The sequence below is a fragment of the Rhineura floridana genome, chromosome 4 (genome assembly GCF_030035675.1).
Source record: "Rhineura floridana isolate rRhiFlo1 chromosome 4, rRhiFlo1.hap2, whole genome shotgun sequence".
Lineage (NCBI taxonomy): Eukaryota > Metazoa > Chordata > Lepidosauria > Squamata > Rhineuridae > Rhineura > Rhineura floridana.
This window is the reverse complement of record NC_084483.1, coordinates 166459554-166485342: the sequence shown is the minus strand read 5'-3', so window position 1 is coordinate 166485342 and position 25789 is coordinate 166459554. Positions and strand designations below refer to the sequence as shown.

Sequence of the window (25789 nt, the reverse complement as noted above, 5' to 3'; positions counted from 1 at the left end):
CAGGTCCACAGCCTGGGGGTCATTCCTGTCTCCCAACTGTCCATGGAAGCTCAGGTTTTGGCTGTGAGCCGGGCAGCACTGTATCAACTCCATCTGATACGGAGGCTGCACCCCTACCTTCCCAATCATCTGCTCCCATTGGTGGTACATGCCCTGGTCTCCTCTCGCCTAGACTACTGTAATGCGCTCTACGTGGGGCTACCCATGAAAACGGTCCGGAAGCTGCAACTGGTACAGAACGTGGTGGTGCGCCTGATCAAAGGCAGCTGCCGGCAAGATCACATAACTCCAGTGCTAAAAAAGTTGCACGGGTTACCAGTTGCTTGCCGGGCCCAATTCAAGGTGTTGGTTTTGACCTTTAAATCCCTACATGGTTTCAGCCCAGTCTGTCTGAAGGAGTGACTCCAGAATCATCAGCCATGCCGTCCAACAAGATCAGCCTCAAAAGACCTTCTCTCTATCCCATCAGTCAAAACAGCCAGTCTGGTGAGGACTAGAGACAGGGCTTTTTCAATTGTGGCCCCCACCCTGTGGAATTCCCTCCCAAATGATCTCCGCCATACCCCCTCCTTAATGAGTTTCCACTGGGCCGTGAAGACTTGGCTCTTCAGGCAGGCTTTTGGGGTGGGCTAGATTTTATTATTCTTGTTTCCAGATTTTTAATGCTTATTGTATTTGTGTGTTTATTTTGTACGTTGCTCAGAGTGGCTGGATAGCCAGCCAGATGGGCGACTAAGAAATTCTACAAATAAATAAATAAATAAACATTAATTTAGAAAGTTTGTTCAGGCTTTATTAATATATTTCTGCTGATCCGATTTTGCTTATTTAGTGTGCATATGAAAACAATATGCTGTAGTTTCATTAAACCTTTGGCCCATTGCCTTAGGTTCTATGCAAATATACTACACTGTATTGAAAACCATTTCAGAGTTAATGTCTGGCAATTACATATAGTATGTACTGGCTAAATTTGCTTAGTTTTAATAAGACAGCACATTTCTTTGCAGTTTCCAAAAAGGATTTCTAAATTCTTGCATTGGCCTCTGCTCCACAGTCCTTGAGTATTGACATCTTTTGACCTTTGGCATTTGCAAATGGTAGCAACAAAGTGTTTGAAAACTCATTTCCCATGCCCTGCATCCCTCACCTTCTAAGAAATAGCAGAATATTAGTACTTAACCTAGTGATCTGTTAATCGTTTGAACTATGGTGTCTGAATGAGATAATTAATATAACAAGAATACCCCCCAAAAAGCCATTCCTGTTCATTGAAAAAAAACGAGCTGTGTCCCACTGTTAATTAAGTATGAAAAGTACTATTTCATACCATTTTGAAGCTTGTAGCAAGTTATAAACAAGCTATTTTTGACAATGCTTAAAGTGGTAACTGAACAAGCTGTGAGCATAATAACTTAAGAACAAAAAAGCTGAGATCTTTAGGGAAGATAGATAAATGGCTTCCACTTTCCAAACAAAGAGGGGGGGGGAGAGAGAGAGAGAGATTTAAACTGCAGTGGAGCAATTGGGTTGAAAGTGAATGCTTCCCTTGCCTGTGCTTCACTCCAGAGCCACACCACTCCAGAATTCCACAACATTGTTCCTCCAGTTGAAATCCAGAAGTAACCCATGCCAGGAGAAAAATGTTTAGGGAAGAAGTGACTTTGGGAGACAGAGAAGCATGGGTGGGAAAAGGTTTAGGAACCATTCCCATCCTTCCAATACTGCTTAAATCACTGACCCACTTTATAGGGATTTGATGTGTCTCAAATGTGCTACCATAACATCTAGTTTGGCCCACAGACCAGTGGTCCATCTAATACAGTATTGCCAACACTGACTGGCAGCAGTTCTGAAGAGTCTCAGGTGGAGGTGTTTTTCTAGTCACACTACCTGAGATCATTTAATTGGCAAATGTACCGTGGTAGAATTTTGTCTAAGCTGATGATTGTTACATAAAAACAAATGCACAACGTGAGAAAATGCAAGCAGTGAATTCAGAAATTTTCTGTTTTCCTTCAACTCTGCTAAAGAACCCTCATGCAAGAGGGAGATTTCCATCACTGTGATATGGTCTCTGTCTCTCACACATACTCACTGCCTACAGCACAAAGAGACTGGCAAGCAGAAGGACTCATTCCATACAGCAGCACTTTTTTACTCTTGTTCTTTATGGACTTCAAGACTCTGTATACTTCAGTAATAAAGTGTGATGACTCGTTGCCTGATTATACAGCCACAAAAGTGGCTGTATACTATAGCCAGCATGGATTTTTTGCATTCCGCAATGTTAAATTGAAAATATCACCTCCATGTCATTCTGCTGCTTCCCATAAGCTCATTTTAAAACAAAAGCTTACAAAATTTATAGACTTGAACTCAGAAATGCTTGCTTAACAACCCTCTAAGTCTTCATGGCGATACACAAAACAGTCAGAGAGAATCGAGAGTTCAAAGTGTAAAATGAGAGAGAGAGAAACCAGACCCCTTTTGGACTTTTTTCTGTCAGAGTTCTCATAATTTGTTGAAATTAATTAAAAACCAGCCATGTTCACAGAGTACCTGTAATCAAATTACTGACCTTGCCCCATACCCTGACCTTCATCTTCTGCAGTTTAAAAGTTTAAAAAATGCCTGGCTGATTTTTAATTAATTGAAGAAATTGAACTCAATGATAAGGCCAGGCAGGTTCCATGAGAACCAACTGTCAGTGTTCTAAAAGCCAAACTCACAGCTCCTGGGCTTAGCTAATCGGGGGCCACACCCACACCAGACCTTTATTTCACTTTAGACAGTCATGGCTACCCCCAAAGAATCCTGGAATGTGTCGTTTGTGAAGGGTGCTGAGAGGAGACTCCTATTACCCTGACAGAGCTCCAGCGGCCAGAGTAGTTTAACAGTCAGACACTCTGACTGAAGCTCTGTGAGGGGAACAGGGCATCTCCTAGCAACTCTCAGCACTCTTCACTAACTATACTTCCCGGGATTCTTTGGGGGAATCCATGATAATCTAAAGTGGAATAAAGGTCTGGTGTGGATGTGGTGAGTGACAGCTTTAGTTTAAATTTGGTTGGGTGACTACATGTGCCTGCTGTAGAATAAAAAGGTGGAAAGGAAAGGGGCTTCCCCTCTGCCCAGTGCCCATCCACCCAATCTCTTCCCCTCCCCTTCTTCCCCTTCTGCCTTCCTTCTCTACTACCTGCCCATCCCCCAGGTCAGTTTCACCTATCCCAAGCATGATTGCACAGGAGTGAATCCCACTGAACTCTAAAAGCATGCAAATGATCAAATCTGCCATCCCCTCCTCCTCCCTCCTATTCCCTTCCTCTTGCCCCTTCCCCTTCCTTTGTCCCTTCTTCCCCCTCCCCCTCCCCTCCTTTCCCCTCCTCCTTCCTCTCCCTTCCCCCGTGGTCAGCTTACCTATCTTAAGCATGATTGCACAGGAGTAAATCCCATTGAACTCAGTAAGCATGCAAATTATCAAACCTCCCCTCCCTTTTGCCCTTTCCCTCCCCCTTCACCCCTCCCTTCCAATCCCCTCCCCCTCCTTCCCCTCTCCTTCTTCCTCCCCCATGGTCAGTTTTACCTATTTTAAGCATGATTGAACGAAAGTAAATCTCATTGACCTCAATAGGCATGCAAATGATCAGACCTACCTTTCCCCTTCAACCCCTTTCCCTTCCTCCTCCCTTCTTCCTCCCCTCCCTTCTTCCTCCCTTCTTCCTCCCCTCCCTTCTTCCTCCTCCCTTGCCCACTCCAGCCCTCCGTCCCTCCCTTTTCTCCTCCTTCCCCCCAGTGGTCAGTTTTACCTATCCTAAGCATGATTGCACGGAATCCCACTAAACTCAATAGGATACAAATAATCAAACCTGCCCTCCTCCTCCCCTCCCCCTCCTGCTTGCTCCCATCCCCCTCCTCCCCTCTGCCCTTCCTCCTCCTCTCCTCCCCATCCCCTGTGGTCAGTTTCACCTATACTAAGCATGATTGCAGGGGAGTAAATCCATCTGAACTCAGTAAGCATGCAAATGATCAATCAATTCTTAGCAAACTTGCACAGGATCCCATTTCTTACCTCCCAGATTAAAAAGCAGAGCTTCCTCCCTGCTAAAACAAGATCAGCACAACACATGTCTTGTTTCTATTATTTGGGCTGATTGCAGGTGTTGTCACCACTCACCATATGCTCAGAGGCACATGTTACCAAATTCTTCCAAGCTACACAGGAAGTGGATTGGACTGTGAAAGACCAACCCAAATTGTGTTTGCATTTTGACAAATTTGTAGGGCAGTACAGTATATCAGAGAGGAGGTCAGGGCTCCTGCTCCCATGGTGCATTCACTAGAGCTGCCCAGTTTCCTTGCTTTTTAAAGTTTGATAGAAATATCTGTTGGCTATAGGTACGTTCTTAAACCGCAAGGGTTTTTGCCTATTAGTGAATTTCTCTGTTTTTTAAACTGGGAGGTAAGAAATGGGATCCTGTGCAAGTTTGCTGAGAATGAATTGATCATTTGCATGCTTCCTGAGTTCAGTGGGATTTACTCCCCTGCAATCATGCTTAGGATAGGTGAAACTGACCATGAGGGGATGGGGAGGGGAGAAGGAGGGAGGGGAGAAGGAGGGAGGGGAGAAGGAGGGAGGGGAGGAAGGGCAGAGGGGAGGAGGGGGAGGGGAGCAGGCAGGAGGGGGAGGGGAGAAGGACAAGTTTGATCATTTGCATGATTATTGAGTTCAGTGGGATTTACTCCTGTGCAATCATGCTTAGGATAAGTAAAACTGACAGGGGGGGACGGAGGGAGGGCTGGAGTGGGCAGGGGAGGAGGACTGTGGGCCTGAGGCAGGCTAGTGCCCAACGGCCAAGTCATGGCTGGTGCCAGCCTTGGGACCACTTAAACAATATGGGAAACGGATACTCTCAGCATGTTAATTGCATGCCCCACCCATGGGCATTGCAAGGTTTAAAGGAGTTATTTGAATCTGAAGATAATAAAAATACATGGCTTGGAGATTCAATATGTGAATAGGAGGCATGGTCTCTCCCAGTCTCAGAGACCACAACAGGGGGCAAAGTCTCCTATTCCCAACACAAGGGGAAAGAAAAATGCTGTATTTAAGGACAAACCAAGTGCTTTGGCCCTTAGACTATTGACAGGTGAACTCCCCTTTGCTTGATTCAGAATTTGAATGATATTTATGAACTGTCCAAAGGAATTCTCAAGAAAAAAAACAAAGTTGCCCCTCCCAGGGTCCTGTCCTAGCTTGTAATGTTGGCACACTTTTTCCTATGGTTTTGGCAGGTTGTCAGACATCTCCCTGGAGTATTAAAAAACATTCATCCTTTGGAGGTGTTTGTGAACTTGTTTGGGGACAAAAAAAACAAACTCTACTAAAACCACAGCTTGTGCATATGCAGAATTAAATTATGTTACATTGTGAGCCACAGAACAAATGAACATCTTGATTTGTTATATATTTGAGCATTATAAGCAGGACAAATTAGTATTTTATACCAAGTAATTACAAACCTTTCAGCAGCATCACAATTTGAGATGTTACAGTATTTAGTATTTGCTACTAGAGCATGTGGTTGGTATGTTGTGCATATTGAAGAAGCTTGTAGCCTTAGCCTTACCCAGTACCTTGAAGTCATACATACATAGAAATTGTTTCCAGAAGAGGCAGACTAGCACCACTTTCCCTGACTTCTATGTGCAAGAACTGTTTTCAAGTGATTCAGTGTCATCACAGATTTACCACCTGAGAACAGGACCCAAGTTTCTATAGTAAGGATATTTGGAGAAATGTTCTCAGTATCTGCCTTAAAAACATGGAACTCCCTTCGCACAAGAACTTACACATTATTTGACATAATAATGTCAATCAACTTTAATTCTGTTTGTCTCAACCTTTTGGGATGGCATAGAAATGTAAATAAATACAACTGTTTGTAGCTGGTAGTTATTAAACTCCTTAAGGCTTTTTCTTTTAAATGGTAAAAATAATTCTGTATACAAATCACTTGTATATTTCAATACTGAATATGCGCTACTCTCATTCTGACTCAATAACTCAGTCACCCCTCCCCCCTGGCACACTTTTCATTCTGAAATTTGTACATAAGTAGACCTACCAGGTAGTCCTTCTTGGACATTGTCACAATCTGTCAGCCTTATAGCATCTCCAAATTTCAACTAGTCACTACTTACCATTCCTTTTGTAAATATAATTGTTTACTCAGTAGGCATAAGAAAGGAGCAAGTGTTTTCTGCTCAGAAAAAATTGCCCTCCTCTAATGAAGTTGTTTTCTGGCTCTGGGTGTTTGGGTATTGTCAAGCACGCTTGTGCTCACACCTCCCCAGTGGTTTCTGGAAGTAAAAAATGGCCCCACCTTACCACTGTAATTCTCATTGCGGTCATAATATACCACAAAAAACAATTAGTATGATTTTTCCCCCTGGTTGGGATGAGGGTTTTAATGCTCCTAATACTATTAAATTTTACTCCATTTCTGTTAATGTTCTCTCTGTATTTATATTTAATTTAATTTCAGTTCTTTTTCTACTAATAAAATGAAATGTTGAACTAACTGGCATTTTCTTTGGATGCAGCATCAAATCTTTCCTTCATTTTTCTCTTAATGAAGACATCAGGTGAAAGTAAAGATATTTTTTCCTCAGGAAAGACAGTAGGTGTCTAAACAAGCTTAAATAAATTTTAATAACTAGGTGTGTCAGCAGTGTCAAACCCATTACTGGATTTTCAAGAAAAAAAATTGATACTGCTTGTGGCTGAGCCCGGCATATCTTTTATGCTTGGTAAAAAAAGTACCAGTCCAATCTAGATCTACTTAGTTGATGCTGGCTCCCAATTCCTATAGGAAAACTGAGAGAAACAGCAGCAGAAAAAAAGGAGAGAAATGTAGAATTATATGAGCAAATATAACACAACCAAAATTTTCCAAATGACCTAGGTGGCATTGAAGTCATTCAGATACATTTAGATATCAGGAAGACAGTAATTTTACTGACTTAGGCCAAAAGAGTAACACATCCAAAATTAGGATTGCAAAATTTCTGAAGTTGTGTGTATTTGTAGCAGAATTTCTTCTTACAATGGCCAAATTTAGCTAAGATCTTTTAGGCTTTTTCTGAATTCCATATCTTCATTAGTAATGTTCCAAAACACAACTGGGATACACAATGTGTGATTCATTTTTAAAATCTGAGGCAAGGCAGAGCAGTGAACTAAAATCGTTTAGGTCCAGGATACCTTATGAATCATTTAATCTCATACCACCTTTCCCATATTGTCATGAGCCCCAAGGCTCACTGGGCTGAGGCTTAGGTTGGTAAATGGTAGGGGAAGATGTAGAGAAAGAAGAGGAGGATTGGATGAGGAAGTTTGAGACTCTGGAACAGAGGCTGGCACAGGGAGACCCCTCCTCCCCTCGATTCCAGCAGTTCTGGATGGAGAGGCATTTCCAGCTGTTCCCTTCCCTCCTGTGGAAAGGAGAGCATCATCAGGGTTTGGGGAGGGATGTTGACCCACTGCTGGGAATGGATTAACAGGAGTTGGAAGGGGAGGTGGGCTCATCCTTGTCCCCCAGGACTAGACAGTGCCTTCAACAACAAGAACAGACCCATCCACCTAGACAGTGTGCACCTGCAAACTCAACGTTCCCACAGGGCACAGGAATCTCCAGAGTAGACATGCCATGATAAACGCCAGCTTTAAAAGCTGGGTGGGTGGGTGGGTGGGTGGGTGTGGTAATTTGTTGAGACAACTGTGTGGCTCCCATGCAGTTTTGAACTTCTTGCTCTGTTCCTGAACTCTTGAACTTTCGCGTCCTGCTCCCAGCTAGGTTGATCCCAACATCCCATCTCCTAATAAGAGATTTGGGGCTTCTAGAATTAATTCTGTGCCTGCTGCTGAGTTGTGTTATTTTGCTTCAATAACTCCTCACTTCCACGTAAAAGCCTCTGTTGTCATGTTTTGGATGGGAGCTAATTCCCTAAGATCTGATGAAAGGGTACCCTTCTCTGTGTTCCATCTATGGGGAAGTCTCTGTTGATGAGGACTGAAGAAAGGCCTTCTTTGTAGCTGTACCTAAAATTATTTATTTATTATTTGATTTATATCCCACTCTTCCTCCCAGCAGGAGCCCAGGGCGGCAAACAAAAGCACTAAAAACACTTTAGAGCATCATAAAAACAGACTTTAAAATACATTAAAACACAACATCGTTAAAAACATTTTTTTAAAAAGCTGTGAAGACATCTTTAAAAAAAGGTTAAAAACATATTGTTTTTTTAGAAAAGGTTTAAAAACATTAAAAAGCAATTCCAACACAGACGGAGACTGAGATAATGTCTCAACTTAAAAGCCTTGTTGAAAGAGGAAGGTCTTCAGTAGGCGCCGAAAAGATAACAGAGATGGCACCATTCTAATATTTAAGGGGAGGGAATTCCACAGTGTAGGTGCCGCCTACACTGTGGAATGTATAACTCTTTGCCCCGTGAGGCTTGGTTTGTCTCCTCTCGTTTGGGGCTTCATCTCATGATAAAAATCTTTTTGTTTAGGCAGGCTTTTTCATTTAGGTAATTTCTTTATCCGATGCCTTTGGTTTACATGCTGTGCCTGTGTGTCCTATGATATTTTTTCTGTTTTTCTATTGTGTTTTTCTTTATTGTCCTTTTAATTATTAGCTGCCTTGCGTGGTGCATAAGTACTAGAAAGGGTGGGATGAAAATGTGTGTATACACATACATTTTCTACTGATCCCATAATGCACGTGTGGCCATTTGATAGCCTAAGATGCCATGACAGACATTTGTAGCATTTGGCAAATTTTCACAAAGATCTTGAGGATTTTTGAGGAAGTGCATGGGGTAACTTTTGGACGTACTCTATATCATTAGAAAAACTTTTAAGCGCTGCTAGGAAATATGCAACTGGCATTCAGTGTCCAGAATTGTGTAGTTTGAATCATTTACACGTCCAATAAAGACAATTAGTAATCTTAATAAGCAGCTATAAGCATACACTGAATTATTAACATACTGTATACCCTTTATGTCACTTCTTGTGAAGGTTTGAAGGAGTTTGGTAGAATCTACCATGATTTTTGCTCAATCATTTGAGCTTCCTGTTAGAGATACCAATAGGTGACCTTGACCTTGTGATGCTGCTTGAAATAGAAAAGTGTAATGAAAGTCTTCAAATAAAATGTTTTATGGAAGCCACTGTGGACCAAAAAACCTGCTGAAAGCCACTTGGTCATCATTTAGGCCAATTACTATTCAATTTCATTTCAGTTACAGAAGGATGTGGAGAATAGACGCAAAAGGATTTCAGCTTATGCAATATTTAGAAGTAAAATGTCTGCTCCAAATTAGATGTTGGCTTGTTCTCAAATTTTGGCTCATGGTGATATTAAACTTTCATTGTGTTTGAATATTTCAAAACCTTTTATTTAGCTCACCCAACAAACTGTATCGTCTCGTAAGTTCCTGGAAGTAGGGGTGGGGGAAGAACCATTATATGCAGAAACGTGTGCACAGAAATCTGACTGCCATGTCTATTAGGGGAAAGCAGATTTGGGCAGAGGTGATTTGAAGGAGAGAAGAGGCAAGGGGATCCTTTTTCCTTTACAACTCTCCTTAGCTGCTTTACTCCCTGCAGAATTCCAGATGTATTTACTCTCACAAATATGCATCCGTAATCACTTGAAGGGAAAGCAGTTAGGGAAGTGGAAAAGCTGCAGTAGAAAAGTGTCTAGCAGGGTTAAACACTCCCACCCTCCTAGAAAATTATCCCTCATGAAATTGCTTTGTTTTAATACACTTGTTTGGGGATAACATCGGAGCATATAGCTGAAAATAAGTTTACAGCTAACAGTTGTTGCTTCTTCCAATCAGTAGAGATTGACAAGGCCATGATTCTTTATGTGCATGACACAGCTTATTTAGCCTAGGCTGTATTGCACTGCTCTTTTTTTGAATTTTTTGCCTCTAAGTATCACAGCTGATGAGGCAAACAACTTTAAAATAAAATAGCAATTTGTTGGTTGACAAAGAGCACTTCCATGTCAAAGACTGCTCAGTTCACCCGCTTCCTGTGTGAAATTCCATTCCATGCATGTACTCATTTCTTTTGGATCATAACATTTCAGCCCCCTTTTTTCTCTCTTCCTGCTCTTTTACTATCTTCCATGCTACCGTCTCTTAAGCAGGTAGAACTGTGTACCAGTTTCCACTCTTTAAGATCTTCCTTCATGCACACCACTATGCTTGCAAAGTGTTTTCCTGTATGCTAAATCTTTGGTTACCAAGTACTTCTTCCCCAGCATATCTGCTTGGCTTTATTCTCTTAAGAAATCTTCATTTCCACCAAGTCAAGCCCACAAGCTAAGCTTTGACCCATTTCCTGGCCAAGGCAGATTGCTAAATCATCTGTTTGCTAGAATGACCTCATGCGCTGGGTACACTATTCCATTTGCATCTAAATCAAGCTTCAAGCAGTGGCCAGTTCTGTGTAACGCTGCATTGGTTGACTGAGCTAAGGTGACCACTTTGTGCTGGTGAATCTGACCCATTCTAAGCTTTCTCAAAGCCTTGGGTACATGACCTAGTGAGTTCTAGGAAGGCATGCAGCGCCTGTCCATGCAGCCCATTGGCATAGTATTGAACTATAGTTCCATAGTTGTGCCTCCGGAGGCCACTGCATCTACAGTCTAGAGTCCTTTGCTAAAAAGTAAGTAAGAAAGAAAGTAAACTTGCATATCTAAGCAATGGTTTGTCTGTATGTTTAGATAATTTTGGGGATGGGAAAAGAGTTATACCATAAAACATGATATCAGCACAAGTGTTTTTCAGTAAGTTTGGAAGAGAGAACACTACTGCATGTATAAGTATTCCAACCAACTCCTTTGTTTGGACCATCTCAGGATTTCATGATGGCCATGGAGCTATCTCACACATCATTGGCCCAACACAGGAGGCAAGTCATCCCTCTGTCCCTCCCAAGCAGTTGGTTGATGGTTGCCATGGACCAACAATTTCCTGGTAAGGTTTGGACTGATGGTGGCAGTACCATCCCTCCCCATTAGACTTATGGAATTCAAGGACTCCTAAATGCTCTGGGGAAGTTTCCAGCTTCCATGGCTAGTCCCCCTGTTAGGGCCCTAGTCCCTCTGTGAGATGAAAAGCGTCACTGACTCCTGAGTGTCATCACCAGAACTATAGGCATCAGATAGCTCCCAGGTATACCAGAGTGCTCGAGGGGGTATAGGGAGAGGTACGTTTAAGGATGGTTCATGTTGAATTTGGGGTAGAAAGAATAAGAAATAACTAGTATTACCATCTGGACTCTTATCTAGTGGATGCACAGGGATGAGGGTTCTATACATTTTTCATAGGCTTATGTCTATTCAGAGTCTTACTGTATTTGCATTTGATGAAAGGCTCTGCATGTTGACAGGTACCATTCATTTTTCTTCCCTAGACTTTGCTAAGATGGTTTTTCCAGATAGATGTATCTGTATTATGAGTTTTAGAAAACAGGCTATTGCTTTAGGTCAAGGGGAATGACTATACCTTTACCCATGGAGTTGTGTAGCATGTTTATAGTTTTTACTAAAAAAGACATTTCTCTGGTCAATTGTCTTGCTTATTCTGGTATTGCTAGGCAACGGTTTCTGGCCAATCTAGGCAAGCAATAGCAAGCAGGCACAGCCTTGAAGTTTACAGTTCAGATAGCCCAAGAGGTAAAATGTCAGATGTGAAAGGAAAAGAAATTTCAAGTGATAAGTAAAAATAGTTCGAGGGGCATGGGGGAGGTGAAAATATCTATGAGGTATATGGCAGTCTTTAAGTTTAAATGGCTCTCCTGATTGCCCTCTTCAGTGCTGTATATCCTAGGAGCTGCAGAAACTGGGGATTTTGCACATGGAACTGAAACAGGGATGAAGAACCTATGCCCCCCCCCCGATATTGTTGGACTCCTTATCCCTTATACCAATAACATCTTGAAGACCACTTGTTCCCCTTCCTTGAACTAAAGGGTCTGTCTAGATATGCTGTCTCTTAGCTGGAATCTCATTATCGGCCCCACTTCTATGGTTCGATGACTTTTTAAGCCATGTAATCGCCTTGATAACCAGTGGTCAATGGTGTGCATTGTGTGCATTTGGTGAAATGTAAAATAGCTTGCAACTCGTGCAGAATGCCACCATTAAGATGTAATATGACACCGGCACTCTAAAAAACTGTTTGGTACACAGGACCATAATCAGGCTACAAAGTCCCTTCCACAATCTAAGTGTAAAACCTCAAATTATCTGACAATTAATTTTAAGTTCCCATTACTTTCATTGGCTTTAAACCTCCTTTAATATGAATCCCCAAACCACCCATTACAAACCAAGCTACAGGTTCATGCATTGGTTTTGTGCAAATAAGAAAAGTCATGCCCATTTTAGGCAGATCTGGGGGCGGGGGGGAGCAGTATGGATGCTCCCCCCCCCCAGAACTGCTAGCCAAGCATATCTAGCTTTAACTATGACACTATATACATTTGGAAAGAATATCAGCACTGCATTTGTCAGAATTCAATCATCCTTAAAGCATTGTCTGTAATGAACTATAAGCACTTTAATGTCATGGATGTCCCACTTATCAGCTTAATATGTGCTTATGACTTAAATTATAGTAGTGGAGCCATGCAAATTGCAAATACAATGCCTGAACCTGTGGATGTGTACTCTCTAAAACTAAGGTCAGAAGATAAGGGTTTGTAGCAGGAGACAAGCTCAGGAAACATTATCGTGCCTATAAGCTCAACTGCCCCTGATAAATGTTTATAGCCTCTTTCATGTCCCAACCCAGTCTTTTATTTACAATATTTGTATACTGCTTTTCAACTTTCTCAAATTAAAACAATGCCCATCAAAACAGTTGTTAGCAACACCAACACCTTTATTTATGTATTTGATTTATACCCCACCTTCAACTGGTTCGCTGGGCAGCTTTCAAGATGTGCACATTACAACAAAACAAATTAAAAACAAAAGCATTTAAAAAGCCATTATATTGTTGTGAATTTGGGGGTTGGAATGGATGATCCCTGTGAGTCCCCTTCCAGCCTCTGATTTACCAAACCCTGGATGAGCGCAGGGACCCCTGAAATCTCACCGCTCTGAGATTGGGGACGCACACAACAATATGAAAGAGCAGTATAGATGCAGTCAGCAGAATAAAGAACAAACAATGAGCAGCATAAAAGCAACATACAAAGATGAGAAAGCCTGGGAAACTTTTTTATTTAAATTGCCTGGTGACAAAATTACATCAACCTTTATTCCAGTTGTCCTGGGCAAGTCAATTCATTATCTGCAAACATTATGAGCATGATGATTTTCAATTCTTTACTATACTCATCTTTCATAAATAATCCTATAGGAAAGTTTATGAATTATTACTGTTTCAGTGGATTAATCTAAGTATGACTCTATTGGACATTACCCATAGCATGTTACTCTGCTACTGAAAGAATTGCACTGGCTACCAGGCTAAGTTCAAAGTTCTAGTTTTGGTGTATAAAGCCCTATACAGCTTGGGACCAGGATACCTGAAAGACCGTCTTATCCCTTATATACCCAGTCGATCACTGTGCTCTGCAGGTAAGGGCCTCCTGCAGATACCATCTTATCAGGTGGTCCGTTCTGCACAACAGAGGAAATGGACCTTTAGCATAGTGGCACCTACCCTTTGGAATTCCCTCGCCTTAAATATTATACAGGCACCATCTCTGTTATCTTTTTGGCACCTACTGAAGACCTTCTTTCAACAAGCCTTTTAAGTAGAGACCTTATAGCAATCTGCATCTGTGTTGGAATTGCTTTTTAATATATTTTTAAACCTTTAAAAATGTTTTTAAAGCTTTTTAAAAATGTATTTAAAGATGTTTTGTTTTAATGTTTTTAATGGTTGTTGTGTTTTAATATATTTCAAAGTCTGAATTTATGATGTTTTAAAGTGTTTTTAGTGCTTTTGTTTGCCATCCTGGGCTCCTACTGGGAGAAAGGGCGGGATTCAGATCAGTCAAACAAACCAACATTCATTCATACAGCATCATTCTGGTAAACAAAGACCTTAGTCTAAATCATTGCAGTGCTGAACTTTATTGTTTTCAAAGAGCAGCAACCATCCATACCTTTTCTCAGCAATGCTTCAAGGCAAGCCACTTTTTAAAAAAAAGTCTGGGGAGTTTCAAATTTTTTTTATGACATTGCTGTTTCTAATATTATTTCTTCTTTGAAAAACTTTTTTTGCTGTGGCTATGTAAGCCCATAGGTATGCCCAAAGTTGTTCTTAGGATCTCATCCCGTGTCCTCATTCCCCTTTCTACTAACTCTGTAACTTTAAGCATATTTGGGCTGCACAAAATGATGGTGATGTCCTTCAAGTCTGAAATGTTAAAGGTCACACCTGCTATCAAACTGTTTTGTTTCCAAAAGTATGCATTAAAAAAAACTTTACCAAAATGAATTCCTGCACTGTAACCAATACGTTGCAGCTGTTTATGACGACTTTATTATGTTGGTTGATTACGAACATTATCTGCCTTCGACTTCAACAGTTTCTTTTGGTTAATGCTAAACTATAGAAATACAGAGCAAAATAGAACTTTCCTACTGAGTTAATGGATGCTAATATGCACAGATTTAAAAAGTTTTTATGGTTCAGTTTGGTTTGCCAAAATTACTGTCTCCAAGCTGCAAAGACTTTACTGTTTGTGGCAGAGGGAAGACACTCCTGACTCTTCATAAGAGAGGGCATTTCAAGCAGGGCTTAGTACTACATAGAAGTAAAATGAATCCTATAAAATACCTAATTAAAACAATGGTAAAACACAACTAGTCCCCATGTGCTTTGCCCAAGATGCAGGTCTGTGTGTATGTGTGTGTGTGTTATTTTGATTTATATCCCACCCTTCCTCCCAGTAGAAGCCCAGGGCGGCAAACAAAAATAGTAAAAGCACTGTAAAACATCATAAAACAAAATACTTTAAAACATATTAAAACAAAACATCTTAAAAACATCTTTCAAAAAACAGCTTTAAAAACATCTTAGAAAGCAGTTTCAACACAGATGCAGATTGGGATAATGTCTTTACTTAAAAGGCTTGTTGAAAAAGGAAGGTCAGTAGGCACTAAAAAGATAACAGATACTACCTATCTAATATTTAATGGGAGGGAATTCCTAAGTGTCAGTGCCACAGCATTAAAGGTCCACTTCCTATGTTGTGTGGAACAGACCTCCTGATAAGATGGTATCTACATGAGACCCTCACCTACAGAGCGTAGTGATCTACTGGTTATATAAGGGGTAAAACGATCTTTCAGGTATGCTCTACTACATGTTTGATAATTGTTTATATTAAGGATGACACCAAATCTACTGTATGTTTTGGAAAGTTGTTTGTTCTGTTATGCGTTTGGACACCTCTTAACCTACTGTAGCCAAATTTTGCATGATGTTTCCTGAGATCAAGGAGCAGGTATTCATTCATCGATTGGATACCATTTTGAATCAAGATGGTAGACTGAACATCTCAGAAAGTGCTGATTTTAACCCACTGATTTCAAAACTGCACTGATTTTTGTTGTTGTTGCTTCTTTGAATTACTGAGCAATGCCAGGTACTGCTAGTGCCTAATGAAGAAGAAAAGGGCTTCTAAATAGTAACAACTTGAAACTTTAAAACATATAGTTTCTTTAGGGAAAACATTGGCCTATCTCAGGTGTAAAACCTTGGTTTGTTATTATAGGAATGAGCCACAGTGAACCTTGGGCTTCAGTGGTCTCTTCTCTTCTTTGGAAGCTTTTGCTTCTCTTTTAGATTAATGGCAGGAAAGTGTTATGTCCAGGCCCAGACAAGCTATGGCTAGTTGAAACAAGCAAATGTCAAGCGACATTTTTAAAAATTGGCTTGCTTCAATAAACTGTAGTTAATACTAATACTAGCCATAGTTTACTGTTCAGAAACAATTAAACTGTGGTTAATTTAAATTGGAAGCAAAAGCTTCCAATCTTTGCCCTGCAGCCATGCCAGATAAGGAAGATGGAGTGACTGGGTCTAAGGCTCATGCATGTAACAACAGACATACTGTTTAATGTTATTATTTATTTATTTATTACATTTCTACCCAGCCTTTCTTTTTCATGATTGAAACCCAAGGCGGCTTACATATGGTTCCCAGGCAGCCTCCCATGCAGGCACTGACCACACCTGACCCTGCTTAGCTTCAGCAGGGAGCTGGCCTCATCTGTCTTCAGATTATGTCCAAATTGGTCCGGTATGTTGATTGTAATGGGCTGGGAATTCATACACTGTAGTTGCTTTTCAAGGCTTCAAAAATAGCAGAATTATATAGCAATTTTTAAAACAGTAGTGTTCCAAAACTAGAAACATAGTATCTTCAAATAAAGTTTTCTTGAGAAATTTATCTACCAACCCAGTGACTTTGGAGAAAACAGAAGTCCCTTCTAGAGCTGACCTCCACTGTAAAGTTCCCTTTTTTTTTTTGTTACCTGAAGCTATGGCTTAAGTTACTTCTGAACATCTGTTTGTTATGTTTGTCATGTCTATATATCTGGCATTTTTCAAAGGAATTGCAGCTTTCCCAGGAGGCCCTTTTTTAGTCATCTGATTAGAGTTTGGAAAGCAGGGCTTAAATTGCTATTTCTAAATAAGATCACGAGCGTTCTTTTTTTTTCTTTGAGGAAAGCAAACTGCTCAGAACTCTTGGTCAGGTTCTCCTACTAAAATAATATTAATATATTTGTACTTAAGGATCGAAATAAAGATAACTTGTATTGTATTTTAGTGTGTGTGTGTACGTAATGTGCTTTCCTATTTAAGACATAGCAATTAAAAACCACACTGCATAATATATTTAAGAACTGTGTAAGAATAGGGCTTTTAAATTTACTATTGATTTCTCTCCTTGTAGCTGAGAAACTCAGTGTTGTAAAGAGTGTCTGAAGTTTGAGCTTGCCTTTGAAAATGATAGCAAGTTCTTAATGTCAAAATACATCTGATTTATGTGCATTAAAATACTAGCATAGTATAGTGAATTTGAAAAGCAAATTGCCTTTAGTTTAATCCCACCACAGCTTCTTGCTGATCTCTATAAGTGCTTGAGGTGAGGGGAAATACTTGAGTATTAGTATATATGCTATCTATTTAAAATTTTTCTGTGTTTGATTTTCAGGCCAGCCAGAACATTAACATTGCCAAAAAGGTAGGATACAGTCTCCTATGAATTATTTGCATGCTTTCTCTTCTCTTATGTTTATGCATTGAAACAAAGATGGAAGGGACAGATTACATATATTTTGTGCAGTAGTCCAAACGACCTCAAAACTCAAGTAGTGAGGAGGCCCTATAAGTACTGTGATTTTGTGCAGCAAGAATGCTGGAGCCTGCAGGGGACTTCCTGTACTAGATCTTCATAGACTTGCCCACAACACCACCCAGTGTGACAAATTTATACACAGTGCCTTGCAAAAGTAATCAGACCCCTGACCAATGCTCTCATATTACTGAATTACAAATGGTACTTTGTAATTTCATTCTGTATGATATTTTATTTTGAAACACTGAAACTCAAAATCAATTATTGTAAGGTGACATTGGTTTTATGTTGGGAAATGTTTGTAAGAAACATAAAAAACTGAAACGTTGCTTGCAGAAGTATTCAACCCCTGTGCTCTGGAAGCTCCCAGTTTACACAGATGAAAGAAATTGCCCTATCGAGGACAGAGTTACCTCCACCTGTGAACCATTAAAGTTGCTGTCACATTGTCAGGATAAAAACCACACTGTTGGAGGATCATTGGTCAGGCTGTGGATCTGAAGGAAAATGAAGACCAAAGAGCATTCTTCAGAAGTGGGAGATAATGTAATACAAATGCACAGATTAGGAAAAAGGTACAAGCTAATATCCAAGTGTTTGGATATCCCAGTGAGCACAGCTGGATCAATAATCAGGAAGTGGAAGCTGCATCACACCACCCAGGCTCTGCCAAGAAAGGACATCCCTCAAAACTCAGCGCTTAAACAAGAAGGAGACTTGTGAGAGGAGCTACAGATTGGCCAACAATCATTTTGAAGGAGCTACAGAGTTCAGTGGCTGGAAGTGGAGTGATGGTACACCAGTCAACCATATGAAGAGCTCTGCATAACACGACCTCTATGGGAGGGTGGCAAGAAAGAAGCTGTTACTCAAAAAGTACTATCTGAAAGCACATCTGGAGTTTGCCAGAAAGCATGAAAGTGCCCCAACTGCGATGTGGGAAAAGGTTTTGTCTTGGATAAAGCTTTTTTGCCAAAACTCAAAGCGCTATGTGTGGGGCAAACCTAATACTGCCCATTCCTCAAGACACACCATCCCTACAGTGAAGTATGGTGGTGGCAGCATCATGTTGTGGGGATACTTCTGATCAGCAGGGACTGGGCATCTTGTTAAAATTCAAGGAAGAATGGATGGAACAACATACAGGGAAATACTGCAAGAGAACCTGCTTCAGTCCACTAAAAAACTGAAGCTTTGGAGAAAATTGTTGTGAACTGCCCAGAGAGCTTTGGCTATGGGGCGGTATACAAATGCAATCAATCAATCAGTCAATCAATCAATCAATCAATAAAAAATTCACTTTTCAGAAGGACAGTGATCCCAAGCGCAAGGCCAAAGCAACACTGGAGTGGCTCAAGAACAAAAAGGTGAACGTCCTACAGTGGCCCAGTCAAAGTCCTGATCTCAATCCCATTGAGAATCTGCGGCACTCTTTGAAAATTGCGGTCCACAAGCATCATCCAACCAACCTGAATGACCTGGAGTGAATCTGTCAAGAAGAATGGGCCAAAATCCTCCAACACTGTGAGCAAAGCTGGTACATACCTACCCCAAAAGACTTAAAGCTGTTATTGCAGTGAAAGGTGGCTCTACCAAATATTAATGTGTAGGGGTTGAATACTTATGCAAGCAACATGTTTCAGTTTCTATGTTTCTTACAAGCATTTCCCAACATAAAATCAGTGTCACCTTACAGTAATTGATTTTGAGTTTCAGTGTTTCAAAATAAAATATTATACAGAACAAAATTACAATGTACCATTTGCAATTCAGTAAAATGAGAACATTGGTCAGGGGTCTGATTACTTTTGCAAGGCACTGTATAAAGTTGCCATCCAGAGCGACTAATGGTGAGAATGTAAACCACCCAGAGAGCTTCGGCTATGGTGCGGTATATAAATGTAATAAATAATAATAAGAAGAAATAGAAGAAATAATAATAAGAAATTAAAAGTAAAGCAAAACACAAATGGGAGGCAGAGAAAAAAAGTAACAAGCTCGTGGCATTATGGTAAAGAATAATTTCTGTCAAATCATCCCTCAACCTAGAATGCTCAACTATAACAAAGTTTGTATCTAACAGTGTAGGTAGAGGTTGCTGACAAGAGTGTCAGAGCATTTTACTCCCCTCCCTCCCTCCCTCCCTCCCTCCCTCCCTCTGAATCAGACAAACACCAAAATGTAGAGTAAAATAATAAAGGTCCACACTATAAAAGGTGATATCCCCATATTACCCAGCCCAAAAAGCAGCCCATGGCCATCATTGTTGACACAACTACTATTGACTGGATGGAAAGAATACAGGAAAAGAATGAAACTCCTTTAAAGCAGGTGGGCCAAGTGCGTAGCCTGAATGGAACTGGAGTAATATTTCATTGTGCAGCCAGTCTCCTGGAAGCCTGAGGAATACTCTATCGTTTTACTATGTAGCCCAACTGCATTAGAACTACTTCCCACAATATGAATTAATGTACAGATTTTTCTCACGTGTTCAGTGTTGCTCTGGTTGACACCCTTTTCTTGAGCAGCGTTGTCTTATCCATTCCTCTGCACAATGCTGACAAAAGGAAACTCAAATACCTGTGGCTAGAATTTACATTTTGAGGAAGTGGAAAGGTGGTGTTTGCCTACATGAGCTACATAATTGTCCTGGTTTCCTGCAGCTGTGTGAAGTTACTTTTGCATTCTTTAGCCATTAAAAAGCACAAAGCTAATAAAGTTTTCTGTAGTTGTCCCTCCATTCACTGAAGGCTCCTTGCTCAGTGGAAGCTTACATAAATGAAAGGGGGAAGTGATTTTTGCAAATTCCACCTTTGTTCTACAACCACCTCCATGCTCTTTCCAATCCTCTAGAGTAGATTTTACCTGGGGGGGGCACAGGGGGCAGAAAAATACCTCCCCCCGCCAGTGCTTCTGTTTATGAAAATCTCCTGTGGATTGAAGAGGCTTCTGTGAACAGAAGGACACAATTGGATCCATCCCAAATGCTGCAGTACATGGTTGAGTGTATAGTTAAATGGTGTATAAACTATGGAATTCACTCCCACAAGAATTAGTGATGGCCACCATCTTGGATGGCTTTAAAAGATGATTAGGCAAATTCTTGGAGGATAAGACTACATTCTACCTCTTCTGTCTGAAGAAATTTGCCAATGAATGCCAGTTGCTGGGACTTACAGGTAGAGAGAATGCTGTTGCTCTCATATTCTGTTTGCAGTCTTCCTATGTGCATCTGGTTTGCTGCTGTGAAAACAGAGTGCTGGACTAGATGTGCCTTTGGCCTGATGCAGCAGTACTCTTCTTACATTCTTACAAGTGTAAAAAACCCCAAAACAATAAGAATTAATAAAGCAAAAACAGCTGCAGCACTAGGGGGACTGAAGAAGTCCTGCCCTGGGAATGAGTATCTGAGGATCTGGGTGCTTGTGCTTGCTCTTTTGGGTTGCTGTCTTTTGAGACAGCTGAAGTCCCTGGTAAGTTCTGCAAGGACTGGGACCCCCTGCCTGACCCTTGCTCCAGAGAGAGGCTGCAGTTAATCACGCAGCCTCTTGCATCAGCTCCTGGTGGGGTCAGCAGGCATAACAGCCCAGCTACCCTTGGGCAGCAGGTCTGCCGCTGGCGGGGTCACCACCAAAGGGGCAACACCTAAGGAGGTTGCCCCTTGGGGAGTCCTGAGGGCAAGGGCACTACCCTCTTCCTTCCTTCCTTCCTTCCTTCCTTCTAACCAACCAATCTGGAGGAGATTGGTAGTGGGAAGGGCGTATGGCTCGTGTAGTTCCTGCGCAGGGTGAGAGCCTGTGCTGTGAACTGAATGATAGGAGACAGTCACCAGATGCCTTCAGAGTGAGAGTCTGTAACTGGCAGAAGGCTGCCCTCCCTGGGTGTGAGACAGAGGAGGAGCAGATGTGCCCTGTGTGAAAAATATTGAGTAGGTCTTACTGTTCCTAATTCTCGCAGAGGCCTACTGGGATAATTGGCTCAGGTAGGTTTTGTTGGTGGGCTCTAGTTGGGTCCATATTAGGTGTTTAGAAGGAGCCTTAGTAAGGAGGGACATGGGTGATGCCACCCCAATTTCGGTGATTACTGGTAGAGGGAAGTATAGCCATGGGGAGGTGGTGAATTACCATAGAAGATGAGAGCAAGGCTATCTACGCCTTGTTCCTTGCTGCCATTACTCTGATGGATAGGTTCCTCGTTACTCATCTGCTGTGCCCACTGGCCTATGTGTGTGTTGTTGTTTAACGCCAGATTGGTACACAATAAGACCACACTCATCCATGATTTGATCGTGGATGAAGGTGCCGATTTGGTGTGCATTACTGAGACCTGGGTGGGTGAGCTGGGAGGAGTTGATCTGACCCAACTTTGCCCACCTGGATACTCAGTGCAACACCAGCACAGGCTGCAGGGACGGGGTATGTGGAGAGGAGTTGCTGTGGTCTACAGAACTTCCATCTCTGTCCCCAGGAAACCACTCTGTCTTGGAGCTGGCTGTGAGGGCCTGCACCTGGTGTCGGGCCAAGGAGACAGTAAACTAGGGTTGCTGCTGGTGTACCATCCACCCTGCTGGCTGGCAGCTTCTCTGACTGAGCTGGCGGAGGCCATTTTGGCTGTGGTATTGGAGGTGCCCAGAACGATAGTCCTGGGTGATTTCAATGTCCACGCTGAGGCTGCCTCTAGTGTTCCGGCTCAGGACTTCATGGCCTCCATGACGACCATGGAGCTGTCGCAAGTTGTCACTGGCCTGATGCATAGGGCAGGGCACACCCTCGACTTGGTTTTTCTCCTGATGGAGGAAGGGGTGGTCTAGAGACAGGGGGGTGGATGTCGCCCCATTGTTATGGTCAGACCACTTCCTAGTGAAGTTTAGACTTATGGCTCTGATCCTTCTCTGCAGGGGTGGTGGACAGATTAAGATAGTCCGCCCCTGAAACTAATGGAATCCACTGGATTCCTGAATGCCCTGGGGGAGTTCCCAGGTGACCCTGTTGAAGCCCTTGTCATGCTGTGGAACAGCGAGGGGCGTCGGCCTCTTCACACAGTTGCCCCCAAGCGCCCTCTCCAGCTTTGTGGAGCCCGGCTTGCACCTTGGTACACCAGTGAGTTAAGGGCAATAAAACAGGCTGGATGAAGGCTAGAACACAAGTGGCGAAAGACATGCTGTGAGGCTGATGGGGCACGAATAAAACATCATAACCGTGCCTACTGTGTGGTGGTGAGGGTGGCGAAGAAGGCCCACTTCTCTGCCTCCATTGCATCCTCAAGTAGCCGTCCAGTAGAGCTTTTCCATACTATCAGGGGTCTGTTGATATCAACTCCAGGAAATGGAGTTTTAGACCCTTCGGAGGCCCACTGTGAATTGTTTGCAGGACACTTTGAGGGTAAAGTTGCTCGCCTCCATAGCAGTCTTGATGCCCCCTCTACATCTACTGTAGTCCCCAATGAGGTGTCCAGTGCAACATCTGCTGCAACTTCTTGGGAACGGTTTCAGTTGATGCAGCCTGATGACGTGGACAAGGTGCTTGCGATGATGAGGGCAGCAATGTGTCCTCTCGACCCTTGCCCTTCTTGGCTTATTAAAGCTTGCCAAGGTGGTTTGACCGAGTGGGTCCAGGGTGTGGTCAACACATCATTGTGGTTCCAGCCACCCTGAAAGAGCTGGTGATCCGGCCACTCCTGAAAAAGCCCACCCTGGACCCATTGGTCTGCGACAATTACCGACAAGTCGCAAATACTCCTTTGTTAGGGAAGGTGATTGAGAGGGTTGTGGCGCAGCAATTGCAAGTACTCTTGGATGAAACAGATTATCTTGACCCATTCCAATCTAGGTTCAGGCCTGGTTATGGGACTGAATCAGCCTTGGTCACCCTGTTCAATGACCTCTATCGGGAGAAAGACAGGGGGAGTGCGACCCTGTTACTCTTACTTGATCTCTCAGCGGCTTTTGATACCATTGACCACGATATCCTTCTGGGCCGACTTGGTGAGATGGGTATTAGAGGCACTGTTTTACAGTGGTTCCGATCCTATCTCCAGGGTCGCTCTCAGAGAAGAGCATTGGGTGAATGTCTTTCGGCCCCCTGGCAGTTGTGCTGTGGGGTGCCGCAGGGTACTATCTTGTTCCCCATGCTGTTTAACATCTATATTAAGCCATTGAGAGCGGTCATCAGGAGATTTGGGACGAGGTGTCAGCAGTACACTGATGATACCCAGCTCTATTTCTCTATAACATCTGAATCGGGAGAGGGTGTGCAAGCCCTGGACCAGTGCCTGGACTCGGTGGTGGGCTGGATGAGGGCCAGTAAACTAAGTCTTAATCCTAGCAAGACGGAGGCGCTGTGGGTTGGTGTTTCCAGAGTTCAGATAATTGGTCAGTTGCCTGTTTTGGATGAGGTTGTACTCCCTCTGAAAGAGCAGTCTGTATTCTGGGAGTGCTCCTGGATCCATCTTTGTTGCTAGAGGCCCAGTTGACCTCAGTGACTAGGAGTGCCTTTTACGAGCTTTGACTGGTAAGACAGCTGCGACCGTTTCTGGACCGGGATAGCCTGACCACTGTTGTCCAAGCACTGGTAACCTCTAGGCTCGATTACTGTAATGTGCTCTATGTTGGTCTACCCTTGAGGTTGGTCCAGAAGGTGCAGCTGTTGCAAAATGTGGCAGTGAGACTGCTCACTGGGGCAGGGTATAGCCAACATGTCACTCTGCTGCTGAAAGAATTGCACTGGCTGCCTATTTGCTACCAGGCCAAGTTCAAGGTTCTAGTTTTGGTGTACAAAGCCCTATACAGCTTGGGACCAGGATACCTGAAAGACCATCTTATCCCTTATATACCCAGTCGATCACTGTGCTCTGCAGGTGAGTGCCTCCTGCAGATACCATCTTATCAGGATGTCCGTTCCGCACAACATAGGAAATGGACCTTTAGTGTGGTGGCACCTACCCTGTGGAATTCCCTCCCCTTATATATTAGACAGGCGCCATCTCTGTTATCTTTTCGACACTTGTTGAAGACCTTCCTCTTTCAACAAGCCTTTTAAGTTGAGACCTTATCCCAGTCTGTGTCTGTGTTGGAATTGCTTTTCACTAGGTTTTTAAACCTTTTTTTTAAAACTATGTTTTTAACCTTTTTTAAAAAAGATGTTTTGAAAGCTATTTAAAAATGTTTGTAAAGATGTTTTGTTTTAATGTATTTTAAAGTCTGTTTTTATGTTGTTATAAAGTGTTTTTAGTGCTTTTGTTTGCCGCCCTGGGCTCCTTCTGGGAGGAAGGGCGGGCTATAAATCAAATAATAAATAAATAAATAAATACTTGCTTGCTTGCTAATTTGCAACTTGACTTTTCAGTGTATGAACAAGTACTGGAGTATTCATGGTTTGGAACATACGATTTGCTTTCCGCCTAATTAGTCTTTCATTAGACCGTGAAGAAAAGGTGCCTTTTATGTTGCAAATGCAATCAGCCAGCTAAATATGTTGATCACATAAAGAAATCATGTAAAAGTGTAGCAAATATTAGCAGTGGGCTGAAGAATAGTTCATTTGCATTTTTTGGTCTCTAAACCGTTTTAAGATCCTCTGTGGCGCAGAGTGGTAAGTGGCGGTAATGCAGCCCATGCTCTGCTCATCGCTGGAGTTCGATTCCAACGGAAGGAGGAAGTTGAATCTCCAGTAAAAGGGGTCGAGGTCCACTCAGCCTTCCATCCATCCGTGGTTGGTAAAATGAGTACCCGGCATATGCTGGGGGGTAAAGAAAGGCAGGGGAAGGAACTGGCAATCCCACCCCATATGTACAGTCTGCCTAGTAAAAGTCGCAAGACGTCACCCTAAGAGTCGGAAACGACTCGCACTATAAGTGCGGGGATGTGATGTTCCTGTATTAATGTAAATATGGTAAGTGCTGTTTGTATAGATGATACATGGTAAGTGGAATGAAAGAGGAGGGGGGAGTAAATGAGCAGTAGAATGCTGGATAATTGGCTGAGTGTTTGGATGGCTGAGAGTATAAATGGAAGGATGACAGTTGAATCTGGGTGGACATGAGTGGGTTGTTTGAGAGGTGTTTGCTGGATGTTAGTGGATTGTTTTGGTGGAGTTGGAGGTGGGTGTGAGTTGGTGTATGTCAGGAAAGTGTGGAGAAAGAGGGAGGTGGAGTTCGGATTAGTAATAAGTCAAATATCACAGTAATAGATGAAACCATAAGCTTGTAGATCATTATCAAAGTTATCTTGTTATTAATGTTATTTAATAAATACTATTTTGGTTTACCGAAGGCCTGATCCTTAGCTGGGGTTTCACAGACCAGAAAGGAGGGTAAGGTAATAACCAAGGCTGAAGGGAAACAGTAACAAATGGTGGCAGCGGTGAAGAGGAGAAG

The 25789-nt window shown here is 42.3% G+C and overlaps 1 protein-coding gene across 9 annotated transcripts in view; it reads left to right on the top strand.

Annotated features, from left to right (window-relative positions):
- The window catches only part of DISP1 (dispatched RND transporter family member 1), a 157655-nt gene that overhangs the window by 100281 nt on the left and 31585 nt on the right, over positions 1–25789 (top strand). For 8 of the 9 annotated variants that reach the window (XM_061625117.1, XM_061625114.1, XM_061625119.1 and 5 more), the window contains one exon: positions 17273–17302. In XM_061625117.1, coding sequence (XP_061481101.1) covers positions 17273–17302 — 30 coding nt within the window. Of the gene's footprint in view, positions 1–16208; positions 16355–17272; positions 17303–25789 lie in introns of all 9 variants that reach the window. The other variant, XM_061625121.1, reaches the window with a different exon arrangement.